At 45.4% G+C, this 13,902-nt stretch overlaps 1 protein-coding gene across 4 annotated transcripts in view; it reads right to left on the minus strand.

Moving 5' to 3' along the window:
* SNCG (synuclein gamma) overlaps positions 1 to 13,902 on the minus strand; it is a 46,717-nt gene that overhangs the window by 6,599 nt on the left and 26,216 nt on the right. The window contains exons 4-8 of one of the 4 annotated variants that reach the window (XM_075505240.1): positions 10,713 to 10,816; positions 10,193 to 10,392; positions 9,688 to 10,042; positions 4,530 to 4,571; positions 3,517 to 3,644 (exon numbers count right to left, since the gene is read on the minus strand). In XM_075505240.1, the coding sequence (XP_075361355.1) occupies positions 3,517 to 3,644; positions 4,530 to 4,571; positions 9,688 to 9,808 (291 nt within the window). In that variant the 5' untranslated portion in view covers positions 9,809 to 10,042; positions 10,193 to 10,392; positions 10,713 to 10,816. Of the gene's footprint in view, positions 1 to 3,516; positions 3,645 to 4,529; positions 4,572 to 8,603; positions 8,718 to 9,687; positions 10,393 to 10,712; positions 10,817 to 13,902 lie in introns of those variants that run through there. The other 3 variants (XM_075505239.1, XM_075505241.1, XM_075505243.1) reach the window with 3 other exon arrangements.

Here is a 13,902-nt window from a genome sequence, read left to right on the forward strand (position 1 = left end):
TAAACCATATAAAAACTGACAGGGCAAATAGATCTAAAGGGAAGATCTAGGTGGAGGGCGTAGGGAAGCATCCAGCTACTGGGGAAATTCCTCCAGTCCCTGAGGGACATTTTGTGAGTGTGTGTGTGTGTACGCACATGCGCTTGTTCCCAACCACGTGCTGTCTGCAATGCAGCAAACTTTGTGCTGTGTCATGCAGACGAAGAATTAATTCTCTTCTAAGACAGGGCTATTTAGTGGATGGTTATCTCACTGAAATCCCTTAATGTCCACCCCAGGGACTGGGATGGGTGCAGAGCCACAGACAAAACACACTACTGATGGCTCTCATTCCTTTGCACATCAGGAAAATTGTGGAGGGTTTATAGTCTTTTAACTTACATATTTTTTACTTAATACTTAAAACCTCCTCCAAATCAGTCAACACTTTCTTGTACTCAGTTAGCAGTGACCAGGCCAGTGCCAAAGCCCTACTAGGTGATGCCAATGCTACTTGAGGTTGCTCTCGTCTGGTGCTTGGCACCCCTCCACAGGCGCAGAGTTACTTCAGTCCCATTTCCTTCTGCCTGGCTCCAAGTGCTCCCACTGAGGACAGCAAGGAGCAGCAGGCTGCCATCTGCCCCACGTGTGTCCACATTTCAGTGCCTGCCATGTTCCACGAAGGGCTGGATTCTTCCCCATGGCCAGAGTCGCCATCTGATACACCTGCAGAGCTCAACTACCCTGCAGCTGCTGCCCTGAGCAAAACTTAATCCGGAATCCTTAGAGTTCCCCACTCCTTGCTCGTATGTGCTTGCCAACTGATCCCAGCTGTCAAATGCAGAGATTAAATGTCAACAAGCTCTCCGTAATTGATATTACTACTGGGAACGCTGAGCTGGGGACGTGCCTCCTAGGCTACTCGACTCCCCAGATCCGAGTCATCCTGTAGCACTGCTCAGTGCTCACCATGCATTCACACACATCCCCTGGTGCTTTGAACAACCCCTCTATAAAGTCAGCAGGGAACAATACCGGAGATAGTTGAAAACAGAAATAAGACATTAGCAACTGCTAGAACACTTGTGTATAATTTCAGGATTGCAAGATTTTAACCATAGGTATTTATTTTTTAAACCTCTAACTGCTATACTTTATCACTTTTCTTAGTGTATCTCCAGCAGGTCTCTCAAATGTATTACAGTGCCCGGGGCTGCTCTTGGCAGCGCCTCTGGCTCTATTTCCATTAGCAAATTGTGCAGCACAATAGGAGCAGATCTGGAGAAAAAACAGCTGGTGCCGAGAGCCCAGCACAAGCCCTCTACTCCTTTCAGGGCCCTCCCTCCGGATCAGCTCTTGCCCCGTGGCCATTAACCATTAGCAGTTAGGATGCGCTTGGAGCTCTGTCTTCTGCGTCATTGCTGTCCAAAAGGTATCTAGCAGATGCAACTGAAGTACGGTGAGTGAGGATGACTAGAAGATTTGCACTCCTAATTTAAGCTGAAGTAAAACGCTATAGTAGGTAAGCCCCCTTTCACAGAAACAAATATTTTTCCTGAATTTCTTTCTCCTGTGACTTGTTTTACCTTGCTTTTCCCCTTCTGTTTTCATTCTGCTGCCCACCTCTGCTAATTGGCATGACACCATGATATTGTATCCAAAGCAGTTTCCTGGCTCCCTCATTTAGTCTGCCCTTTGGCATGGGACACATCCCACTTTTTTCTTTCTTGATCAATCCCCATTTTAACTCTAAGCAGGCAGACATTGACGGAAGATGCCAGAATGACAGTTCAGATGCTTAATGCTTTAACCCTCTGGAAAATTCACAGCTTTGGTATATTGTCTGCAGTCTGCATAACCCAGAACCATTACTAGGGTGAAGGAGACGCTGATTTTCTAAGGGACTGTTTGCACAAGGATGGAATCAGATAACATCAACCGGTTTGAGCTGTGAAATTACCACCCGTAAGTTGTAGCTCATCAGTCTTTGAGGGAAGGCTCTCACTTTGGATGAAAGGGGAAGAGGACTGCTGCTGCTCAGTCCTTGCCAGAAGAGGAGACAGTTCAGTATCTGCAGGACGGATTCCTACGGTCAGCAAATTCCTAGCTCTCCTGGGTCAACCACCCTGCACCCGGTCAGTCAAAAGGTAGGAGGGGGTAGTCTGGCCCCACAGGATTAGGAATCGCTGTTTGCGCTCCTGCAGCCTAACTGCTCTTTCCTGTGGGAATAGAGATTAATCTTATCCCAAGGGCTTAGCAGAACTTCTGTATCTGCCCTTTTCACATGCTTTCAGGAGGACATTTTGCGTCACTTGTAGCTGCTGTTCTCCTCTTTTGTTAGGCTATTCTCTCAGGATTTATATGGTGCGTAGAAGTTTTGTTTCACATCACAATGTGTTTATGTGCAGGTCAGGAAATTAATCAGCCAACTGTCTGAACAATTAAAGCAATTTTGGCCAGTCTTGCTTCGCTTTGATTCTGGGTTTGGGTTTGTTGTGACTCATCTAGCTCATGTCGCTATCAACGCTACTGAGCGCAGCTCTCTAAAGCGGGGAAACACAGCTGGGCTTACCAAGGAGCTGCCAAATATTAGCCTCATGTGCTGTACAAATGGTTGCTGTTTGTTACCTCTGGTGAAAGCATCTTCTGTAATGATCAACTTCGTCTTCATCCTGGGAGCTGTTCTGCTCCTTCACAAGCCCCTTAATCCCCTCCCTTGAAGCAACCCAGTTTGTCAAATGAGGCCGGAGGACAGAAGACGCCTTGTCTGAATCCGGCTTAATCCCTGCACGATTTGGGTCACGCGGCCTTTATCAACAAGGGCTTGGTTGTTGCCAGAACCGGCACAAGCAGGGCAGGAGGCTCCGGCTCCCTGCCGGGCCCGGGCGTTGCCCGCGTTGCTGCTGCCCTCTGCTGCCTGCGGAGCCGCCGGCGCTGGGCCACGGCTGGGCGCTGCACGGGCACCGGCTCCCGCTCCTTCACACCCGGCACACCCCAGAGCTCGGACTCCGGCCAGGTGCTCGCTGCAGCCTGGCTGCCTTTCTGCTCAAGCCCCTGGAAAAAATGCTTTTCTACGTTCATAAGAAAACGTGGAGCCGGACCCTTGCCAGCGGTGCCCACCGACGGGACAAGATGCAATGGGCACAAATGGATTAACGTGTCCATCCGTACATGAAAACACTTCTTTTTTTCCTGTGAGGGTGGTCAAATGCTGGCACAGGCTGCCCAGGCATATTGTGGAGTCTCCATCCATGGAGCTTTGAATAAGCCCACCTGGACACAGTCCTGGGCAACCTGCTCTCACTGACCCTGAGGGGGTTGGACGAGACGATCTCAAGAGGTCCCTTCCAAACTAAACGATTCTGTGATTACATATCAAGCATTATATAGTAATATTAAGCATTATATAAAAACAGATACTGCTGAAAACCTCCCATTGAATAGGTAAAACCATCAACTGTAAAAGTTTGCAGATATTTTCAGTGTAATCCAAAGACAACTCTGCTGTCCTGCACATCACCAAAGAAACAAACATACCTTTTTTACGACTCCTGTAGTGGCTGCAATGGTCTCTGCTCCTTCTACAGTCTTGTTTGCCACTGTGTTCACGCTGGCTACTACAGCTTCTCCCACCACATTGGCCTGCTCTTTGGTCTTCTCAGCAACTGGGATTTCAACAAAAGCAGAAAGTCAATGAACTAGGCACTGCCCAAGGGCTACCAAATTCACTGGGAGAATAAAACGATTGCATCGAGGTAAGAGAAGAAATGGGCCCTGGTACAGTCCTTCTTTGGATTTTTTATGTGAGATTACATCTGAATTTAGACCTTGTACATGAGTGTTTTGTCTGACTCAAAATGCTGCTCAGAGGGCAGCACTGCAGCCTGTCAGTCTTTGTGGGCAAATGGAGAAAGAAAAATTCACTGTAAGATACTAACAGACAATTGTGCAAATAAGGTATTTTGCATTGGAGACTGCGTATGACCTCTCTCTGGGTGCCTTCTGTTCGATTTAATACAACTGGGTAGGAAGAAAAAAAAAAAAGTAATTTAGTCACAAAATTCTCCAGGGAAGGGATCCATTTATCTCTCTTCAAGGCAGTTCAGAAGGCTGCCCAGCCTTGGAGCTTGGGATACCTAGAAAGATCCCTTAGGGTCCCTGACTCTGTGACTGCCTGACAGGAGTCTCCCAAAGACCACGGTTTTGGCCGGACAGGAACTGACGCAGGTAAATCCCCTCTGCACGCTGGGCAGCACTCTTGGCTCCGTGAAATGTCTAAATTGCTGTGAGTCATCCGAGTCTGCCAAGTAACATTTGTTAGATTTTTTTGACCTGCTCTACTGATTAAATATTTTCTCCCATCCACGTGCACTGCAAATGCCAACCCTGAACCATTGCTCCTGGCAAGCATCCTCCATTCATCAAATGGAAGGTCACACAGATCAGCCGTGTGCCCCAGAGACCTTCCATTTGGCAGGAACGATGGCCTTATCAAGAGGTCCTGCAACACATCACAGATTTCCACATCCCTCTCAGGACTGTGCTCTTACCTGTGGTCACACTTTGCACCACACCTTCCTTGGTTTTGGTACCTGTGAAAGGAAACACACGTTCCATCAGTGCTACCCAGCAAAGAACCCTCTGGTTTCTGGACATGGATGGCTTTCTGTTCTTACTAGGTCTGGTGGTGAGCCGTGGTGCTGCTGGCACCTCCTGCTAAGACACAAGCCATTTGTAGAGCCGGCAGAAGGGACCAGCTTCCTTCCCCAGTGAAGTCAACGAGTACCTTTGTGTCGCAAGTTGGATAACTTCAACCACAAATTGTCTGGAGATGCCTAGACCTGGAAAATCTTGATTATAGCATGCTTAAGTAGGAAAAAATGTCCCTGAAATATTTCCAAAATGAAAAGAACAGCTGAGCAGAAGTAAATCAATGTCAAGCTAATTGTAAAAATGAATGTATATTAAATGACCTGGTGAAATCTCACCTACTTCAGTCTTTCAAGATGTGGAGTCCCACCTGTGACTCTCCCTTGCCTTTCAGCAGGATACTTGGCTGCAGTGGTCATTTAAAGCTTCATTCTATACCTCTAATAAAGACTCTGGAGAAACGTGCGGCTGAATTTACAGAACCACCACCCTCCTACTACATACCTACTTACTAGATTCCCATTTCAGTGCCTCAGCCTAGGCTGTAAGTGCCTGCTCACAGCGATACACAGAATGCAGATGCGTTTACCTCAAATTATGAAAGTACACCATATGTATGCTTACGTTGTAATTTATCTTGCTGTTCTCAAGGCAGGAAAGCTAACAGGATGTGAGGGCATTCAGTTTGCAATACAAGTAGCCCTTAAGGAATAATTAACCTCTGTGGTTTTCCTCCAAGCTTGAAGTGACCTGCTATACATCCCTTCTGTTTGTATACTGCAACATGTATGTTAAATTAAATGGTACGTGGGCAGCCCCCACAGTAACTAGATGCTTTTTGACATTACAAAAATAAAGGATCAAATTTATCTCTGTTGGAAGTTAAATAAACATGTGCCAAAAGGTTCCACTGGTCCCGCTTTACTGTATTTTGTAAATCATCTACACCTAGGCAGGATCTTTTTTAGAGTTTCTAAGTTTCCCATACTGATATAACAAAAGGATTTTTATGGCCGACTGTTAAAATGATAGAAATAGAGAGCCAGGCAGACCTTTAACTCCAGAGGTACTGGAGCATCCATGGGTGCGGTGGGAGAAATCAGCTACAAACCACATCTCGTTCTCATTAACAGCCTGCAAAGCAAAACAGGTGCAGTGCCCTGATAACAACAGATCCAGCCCAGTTCTGTTCTGCCTGATACATGTTATGTATTACTGAATGTAATTCTCAATTGTTGATTTATTTGGGTGGTTGTAATGGTTGCCTGGGGCAGAACAAAGCTGTTCTACTACAGTATGCCCTCAACATTTCACTCCACCCTCCCGAACTGTGTTAAAACTGAAGAGATGAAATCTTTGTACTTGTTACTGCTGTAAACTGCAATTCCTAATGATGCATATGATACGTGTGCGCTGCTGTAAACTGGATTTAATAACAATGCCCACGATATACAAGTGTGTACAGAAGCAAGCAGGGAGCAGAGAAGATGCAAGTCTCAAGCCATGAACGTGAGCTCCTGAACGGACCAAATGCACAGTTCAATTCAGACGCCATCCTGCTTCGGTTTCCCTCCCACTGCCATTCCAATAAAAGACTGCCACAATATTGATTTGACATACAAGATCTTCTCACATCAGACACAGATGTTCAAGCTTAGCCCTTCTTTGCTGTTTTTTGGTCAAAGAGCAGTTGTTAGGTAAGCAAAGTATATAATTTGCTGTACTAGCCTTGCATGTGTTTCAGTTTTGCAGTAAACATGCTTAGTGAGACAAGAGCTGTACTTCTGTATATTTTTTTTACCAGACTTTTGATTTAAGATGACTATCTGGGCTCGGTTCTTTTGCAGGGCGAGGGGAGTGGGTGGGTGCCATATTTTCTGATGGAAAAATAATTCCAGAAAGGAGGGATGCGAGTAGAAGAAAAATACCCGAATCTATTTCACGACAGAAGCAATGGCCGTGGCAAGTGCCAGCGCCGGGGAGAGCTTGCCTCATCTTCCTCACCCAGGCTCCTGACCACACCCAATGACTCAGGCTCAGCATCCATCGATGCACCACATGAAATCTGACCTTCAGCGTACACCCTTGCCAGCAACCCGCATCTGTTGAATCAGAAAGCGATCACCTGATGCTCAATCTCATTTCACCCATTAGTCCTTGCCTGCAGCTTGTGTACACAGAATTAAAAGTTCATGCATCCTGCCTCTTCTGAGTGCTGTGAGTCATCTGTAAGAGCTTTGGTATCGCAAGGGTGAGACTGAGGTGGTGGAGTGCTGTGCAGTAGGAAAAGAGTTGTAGCAGAAAAGGGTATTATGATGTGCTGTAAGTCTTGCAGGAGTTTGTGCCGGAGTCACTTCGTTTAAGTAGAGCTTGGTGCGTTGGGGCTTTCTGCGGCATGCATGATGGAAAGCTGTTCTGGAAAACTAGAAGTGCATTCTTTGTTGAGGCTTCCTGAATTATAGTATTAAATAGTACTAATGACCTAATACTCAATACTCTGATGCAGCTTTCTAATAACTTCATTAACTAACTTCAGCATCACTTATCACCCTATTTAAACCAAATAAAAAAGACAGCCCCTTGAATCAACTTCTGGATACACATTAACTGTGCAAGAACCCACAGCCACTTCCGTATACCCAGAGGCTGTTACAATTTGGAGAGCAGACTGTGATTTTTACTCAGTGCAAAGGGGGCCCGTGCTACAGGATTTCTCTCTCTTTTCGTGCACCCTTTTCTCTACCCTACACGTTCAGCAAGTCACGCAGCGGGGCAGGAGCACCCCGTGCTCGTGACTCCCCCGGCAATGGCGGCATCCCTAACCAGCCCAGCTGGGAGCTGCATTGCAGTGCCAGCACAGGAGGGAGGCACCTCGGGCTCTGGGACGGTTATGGGAACCGAACCTGCGTGGCTCAGAGAGGAGGGACGAGGTGGCCACAGAGCCCCGATGACACCATCCGCTCCAGGCGCATGCCTCTGAATGAGCATTTTTTTTCTCCTGGGGCAGCAGCAAGTGACTCACCAGATGCGGTGGTTGTGCCCAGACATCTGGAATCCTCCTTGGAGAGTCAGTGATGAGTTAACACAAACCTGAATAGAAGTCAGGGATCTGCTTAATCCATCCTAGGCTTTGGGGTTCTCGCAAACCCCCCCCCCCCCTTCCCTGACTTTCTGAAAAGACCCTCAAGCTTTTATACAAGTATCATTTTCTCCTAGCATCCAAAAATTCAGGTTGCGTCACATAACACTCCAGACCAAGCTGCTAGGATAGGTCTCTGCAAAGGAAGGAGCAAGGAAGGAACAGTTCAGGTCTGATTAACCCTTCTTGTGTCACAGGGTGAGAAAAGGTGGCACAGACAACATACTAATCACGCCAGTTTTAATCAATATACCTGGCCTCCACCTTCTCTATTTAAAAATCAATCCTCTGAGCTAATCAGCATCTGGCCTTTACTTTTCCTGTCTGCGAAAGACTGAATATTCCCCAAAGGGCTGAGCATCCCCCAGTGTGCAACAGGAACTGAATCAGCCCCAAGGCAAAGCACTATCCAGTGCATGACAGGGCAGGAATTGGTGGTATACAAAAAACCCCCCCAACAAACAAAAACAAAAAAACGAAAAGGAGAAAGCACTTCATCTTCACCTTGATCCTTATTTGATCCTCATTCAGAGATTTAGGTTTTAAGAAGTCTTTTAGAAACTTTATTGAAAAGGTTAGAATCTCATGAGCAGACTGTACCTCATGGCTGTGCAGAAATGAAAAACAGGTCACAGTATGGAGACATACAACGTGACTGAGCAGAGATGTGAGGAGTTATGTATAAAAATTCGGAATAATCCTTTCTGACATTGCTCCCATCGGGAAGCAGCCAGAGCAGCAGGGATGTCACAATTTGACACCTAGATGTGACGTTTCACAGGCTGGTGTTTCAGTTACTGTGGTTAGTTTAATTATTTACAGGGATGCTGTTTACCTTTTTTCTTGCGAGGCAGCTTCAAACCGAAATGGGAACTGTTACATACATTCATTCACAGCATGCCAATAGTTGAGTGTTTAACATTTCGGGATGAAGACATTACCAGATCTGCTACACGTAAAATTTGTATTACATTTGTAATTTACAAATGTATATCAGCGGCTATTGTCAATATAACTGTTTTAAATATAATAGCTACATACAGCTGCGGATGCTGCAGCATGACAGCAGGGAGAGCCTGCGTGTAAACTTCCCTATGAAAAAAACCCCTCACTCCACATCTAGCAAACGTAAAAAGCTGTGTGAGGTGCAGTAATCAGCACCGAGGTAATGAGTCTTGGGAACCTAAGACTTCATAGGTTTTATAGTATCTGGAATATCTGACCATCCAGCCATATAATTATATGGCTAGATAGTGGAGATAGCGGGTTTTGAGGGTGACCTTGAAGGGGAGGTTTCTGAAGCAGCACGTTAACTGTGAGAGAGGTCTCCAGCAGGACATCAGGCATGCTGTTTTCCAGATCCTATCCTTTGGGCAAAATGAATTTGCGCCTCTCTTGTAGAGCAAGATTAATGTGTGCATGGGGAATGAAACAGGTCGGTGAACAGGGGAAGGATTTCGGGATAAAACAGTATGTTTGCGGGGAAACAGATGCATCCTGCAATCCCCACTTAATAACACTGCTGGCTCCTCTCAGGGACCTCATCAGCGTGGAGGCGAGGTGGAGATCAGCAGCGCTTGGGTGCTCGGAGAGCGAGTGGCTCACCCTGCAAACCATCAGTGAATAGTCGTAACAGAAACCTTCCAGCTGGGCATATGCTCCTTGACATTGCATTAGTTCTGCCTCCCCTGAAGCAGTGGCCGTTTCTACGTCTAATCTGCACTTGGGGAAACCGAGGCACAGGGAGGATGTGGCACCCCAGGCTGACACAGCCACTCTGTGACAGAGCTGAGGATGTTATCCAGACCTCCTGCTGTTCACTCCCAAGCTTTAGCCACAATATAATTTCCCTAGACTTTCTCAGAGACGATCTATGCGGCAGTTCATGCTCAAATGTAGATTGAAAACAGTTCTCTTACCTACATACATCACCCCTTCTTTAGTCTTCTCTGCAGCCTCCGTCACTCCCTGCTTGGTCTTTTCTGCAGCAGCCACCACACCTTCTTTAGCAATGGAGAAACCTTTCTTAAAGACATCCATTCTTGTTGCTTGCTAGGGTATTACCTGGACGCTCTGAGTGAGGGACAGCAGCAAAAAGCACCTCAAGACCGGGACTGCAATATGCAGCCTTACCCTCGGTGGATACTCGGTTTCTCTGCCAGTCTGTCTTTGCTCTTACTCCTCCGCTGGATGAAGGCAGCGTGACAAACCTCGCAGCCTTTGCCGGCTCTTATTGATGAAGTGCGCTGCAGTGTAGCCAATGCCTGTGAACAGCTGATACTGAAATATTAATGATTTGGATCTGCTTGGGAAGATTTAAGAAGGGAGGGGGAAAGGAGGAGAAGGAGGACATCGGTGGAGAAGGGACTGTCTGGAAAATTTCCAGACAGACAAAGCTTTTAAAATATGCTGCAATGCTCTCACTCAAGGATGCTCTCATGTGAAGAGGGAGAGTTTTTCTCTGAAGAGCTGAGTTCCTGAAAGAGCATCTCCCCAAGGCTGCAGCAGGAGGCAAACACAAGCTCTCCTGGGTTCCCAGGGACTGGAGAGCACGTAAAGCTGGTAGCATTTGTAGCAAACAAACAGGGTCAGGTTTCTTGGTCTGGCAGTTACCAGAATCCATCCTGCACAAAACGATAACAAGAACATTATTTCTAGTAAATACTGAGAGAGAAAAAGGGAACCAGCTAGAGCTTGGTGCCCAAGTGAAGGGAGCTGGAAGTCCCACTTGCTATGTTTGTCAAGTCTGAAGTTGGCCCCTCAAGGCATTTAGTATAAATTACGGGTTTTGCTCAGCTGCACATCCCGTTACAATGGTTCATTTCTGAAAAATCGGATGCCTGTTGGGGGAAATCCTGTTTCCTATTTGTTTCTCTGAGTTGCTGTAGTCAGAGCTCTGCCGCTGCAGAGCGAGACGACGTTTTACACCGACGCCATTGCTCACCTCAGAGGTCTGTGCTGCCGAGCACAGCGGGGCGAGAAAATCATCCAGCTGGGAACCGACTGGGGCAATCTGACAGTTTGCATACAGGATCCAACAAGGCCTCACTAGGAAAAAATACCAAAATGCATTATCATTAATCACAGTTGGATATCGTAATGTGCTTAAAGTTAAACTCAAGCTAAACTGTTTTCCAAAGTAGACTCAGAGCGGCCCAAATCAGCTGTTGTCCCGCTAGCACAAACTGAAATTCAACGCAAGCACCCGTGAAAGCAATTGCTGGTGCAACAAGGTGATTATTTATTTTTATTATTATTTAATGGTGCCGTATCTGAAACTATGGAAGCCATGGAGCACTGGTCTCTGAGCGCAAACCTTGACCAGCTTTGGCTGCTTTTCCTTACCAGGCAAACAGAATATGAAATTCAGAGGTTTAACTGCGTTATGGGAGGGTAGCACACCGTAACGCCATGAAGTGTTGTGGTCCGTAAGCCACTACTGCCGCAAATGATCAGCCTGGAAGGGTCAGATGGGGAATGACTACAGAGAAAAGACAAAAGTCTGAATAACAAAATGACATGTTTGTATATACATGCAGACAGGTACACAAACATAGTTCTTACTGTGGAAGTAAGCTTATTTCTTTAGGTTTTGGGAGTGTTTTTTTACTCCATACTGAAACAATTGAAAGACTGTTGATCTGGAGAATAACACACAGATTTATTAATCTTTTTCTCACAAATGGGTCTCCTTACTTATAAATGAAGAACAAATTTCCATTTGACTGTAGAGAAGCCAAATCTCTACATTCTCTGACAGACTAATAAATTTATCAATTGTTAATTTAAAAAAGTGCAAGACTCAGAGGAAGGCCATCACAACACACTAATTATTATAAGAGCTCTCATTGTTCTAGACTGTTGCAGCAAGGAATGAAAAAAGGTTTTTCTTACCATCTTTCAATATTTCCTTTAGGTGGCTGATTGACCGCTATCCAAGGTGCATGGCTGGTGCTCGTTTCTGCTCCCAGGGTATTCTTAAATTGCAGATATATGTGTCTTATTGTATCATTAAGCTAGCTGCTCTCAGTGTCAGTCACAAGACTCCCATTGATTTCATTAGGCACAGGGCAGGAGTCTTGTTTTTACTACTTTGGTAAAAAGCGAATTTGCCATCTTTGGGAATTGCTACCAGGCTCACTTCCTTTTTCACTAGGCTTTCAAAGAGCATTAAAGCTGAGCACAGCGCTTCCCAGGGTTATGGGTTTTACTGGTATTTTCAGGAGAACGCCTAGCCTGATAAGGCTGAGAGAGAAGTGTATTTTGATTTTGTTATGCTCTTGTTCCGTCATTGTGATTTGTACAATTGAATTCTACGTATTTTGCATTGCTATAAAAGGTAACAAATACATGAAATATCAAGCCGTCCTGGGCTTTGAAACATGAATCATCACCACATTGAATTAGCCAGTACTCGAGTGGGATACTCCTTTCCTGCATTCTCCTCTCCTGATGACCTTCAGAAAGAGCTCACAAGAGGCATTTGAGTGCCGCTGGATCACTCCCAAGGCAGCAGGCAGTTTGCACAGGCATTGTTTTATCTTGAAACCCTTTTAGGAAGCTCTGGACTCAGGACAACGTCGTAGGTGATCTATATAGGACAAGCATCAATAACAGCTCCTGAACGTTTGCCACCCCATGGCAACTGTGGTACCCTATTTCTATTCTAAGCAGAGGATTCAGTTCTGATTTGTTGCCAATCCTGCCTCGGACAAACCTAACAACAGGAGCTAACGTAAGCAATGTTGGCTTTCAGATTTTGCGAGGATCTCAACTTTGTGCCTGAAAAGCAATTTTCCCCTTGTATTAGATAACATAATCAGCAGCTAAAGAGAAGCTCCTCCAGTGAGCAATTCAGAAAACCCAAGTTCCCATCTCACGTGGGAGCAACCTCTTTTTCTCTGTTACCTACCCTGGGACACTGGGGAGAAGTCAGTTAAGCTAGACATTATGTTCCCATTTTTTCTATTGAGTTTCATTCATATCACTTTGTAAACATATTCGTATCTCACCAACATTTAGCTGATCTGCATAATACCAAAAGAAAGTCTCATCTTGATTTGTGCAATGACAAACCATCCAACTGTTGTTCATTTAAAGTCTGAATTCTATCTGTTCAGGCTTGTTCATCGAGTCTCTTGCTGCATAACACCATAGTTTCTGGAGAGTTTCTGAAAGGTGCAGTTCCCCACCTCCCACACACCTAAACCTAAACCTCTCTCTGCGTGTTGGTGGCTCACATCTGGAAGCAGGCCTGTGCAATGCCTGCCCAGTAATTCTAGAATATGGGCAAGACAAGTCTAACTCAAGTCTACCTATTCCCAAAGCACAGACACAAGGGAAAGAAAACAACGCAAAGCAGAAATCAAGATTCCCTGTCCTCTATTGCCTGACTTTTCTCTGTGTCTGCAACAGATCAAAACAGGATTTTACTTAATTTGTGTCTCTTCCCTCTTTAATTTTCCCAATTGCAACAAAACCTTAACCTCGTCCTTTAACGATGAACTTACGCTGGAGACTATCAGCCAACAAAAGCATCTCGCTGGATGAAAGGAGGGGGATTTGGTCATATTCTATTGAAGTATTTAAATGGTGCATGATGTTTGAAAGACAGGTAAGGAAAGGAAAGACAGACTGCTTTTGTGGCTGATAAATATCCTTTGTTCAGGAAGTTTTTGTATGGAGAATAATATTAACATTAACAGGATCAAACCTTGCTCTATATAAACAGAAATCCTCCCCCGCCCCCTCTTCATTTATGAAAACTTCAAAATGTCAAAAGGAGAACTGTCTCAGATCATTCATTTTCATGCCCTAACGAAAACAAAAACAAGCGGTTCTGTCAGACATCCTCTTGGCAAACAGTTTGGGACTTGAATCCTTGCATGTACGTTTGCATAGTTAATGAGTGATTTCCTCTGCCAGGGAAGGAATAGCATGAAGGCTCACCACGGAGCCGTTTTTAAGGCACACACACAGCGAGCAGAGCGCTGCCGGTACAGCACTCAGCAGTCTTACATGACTGATCTCTGCTGTTGAATACCTTTGATAGCTTTTGAGCAAACTAATAAAAATATAGTCAACAAGAATTAATCTTCCTCCTCTGAAGGACAGACTACTGAAAGGAATCCTCC

Source organism: Mycteria americana, chromosome 6, assembly GCF_035582795.1.
Source record: "Mycteria americana isolate JAX WOST 10 ecotype Jacksonville Zoo and Gardens chromosome 6, USCA_MyAme_1.0, whole genome shotgun sequence".
Lineage (NCBI taxonomy): Eukaryota > Metazoa > Chordata > Aves > Ciconiiformes > Ciconiidae > Mycteria > Mycteria americana.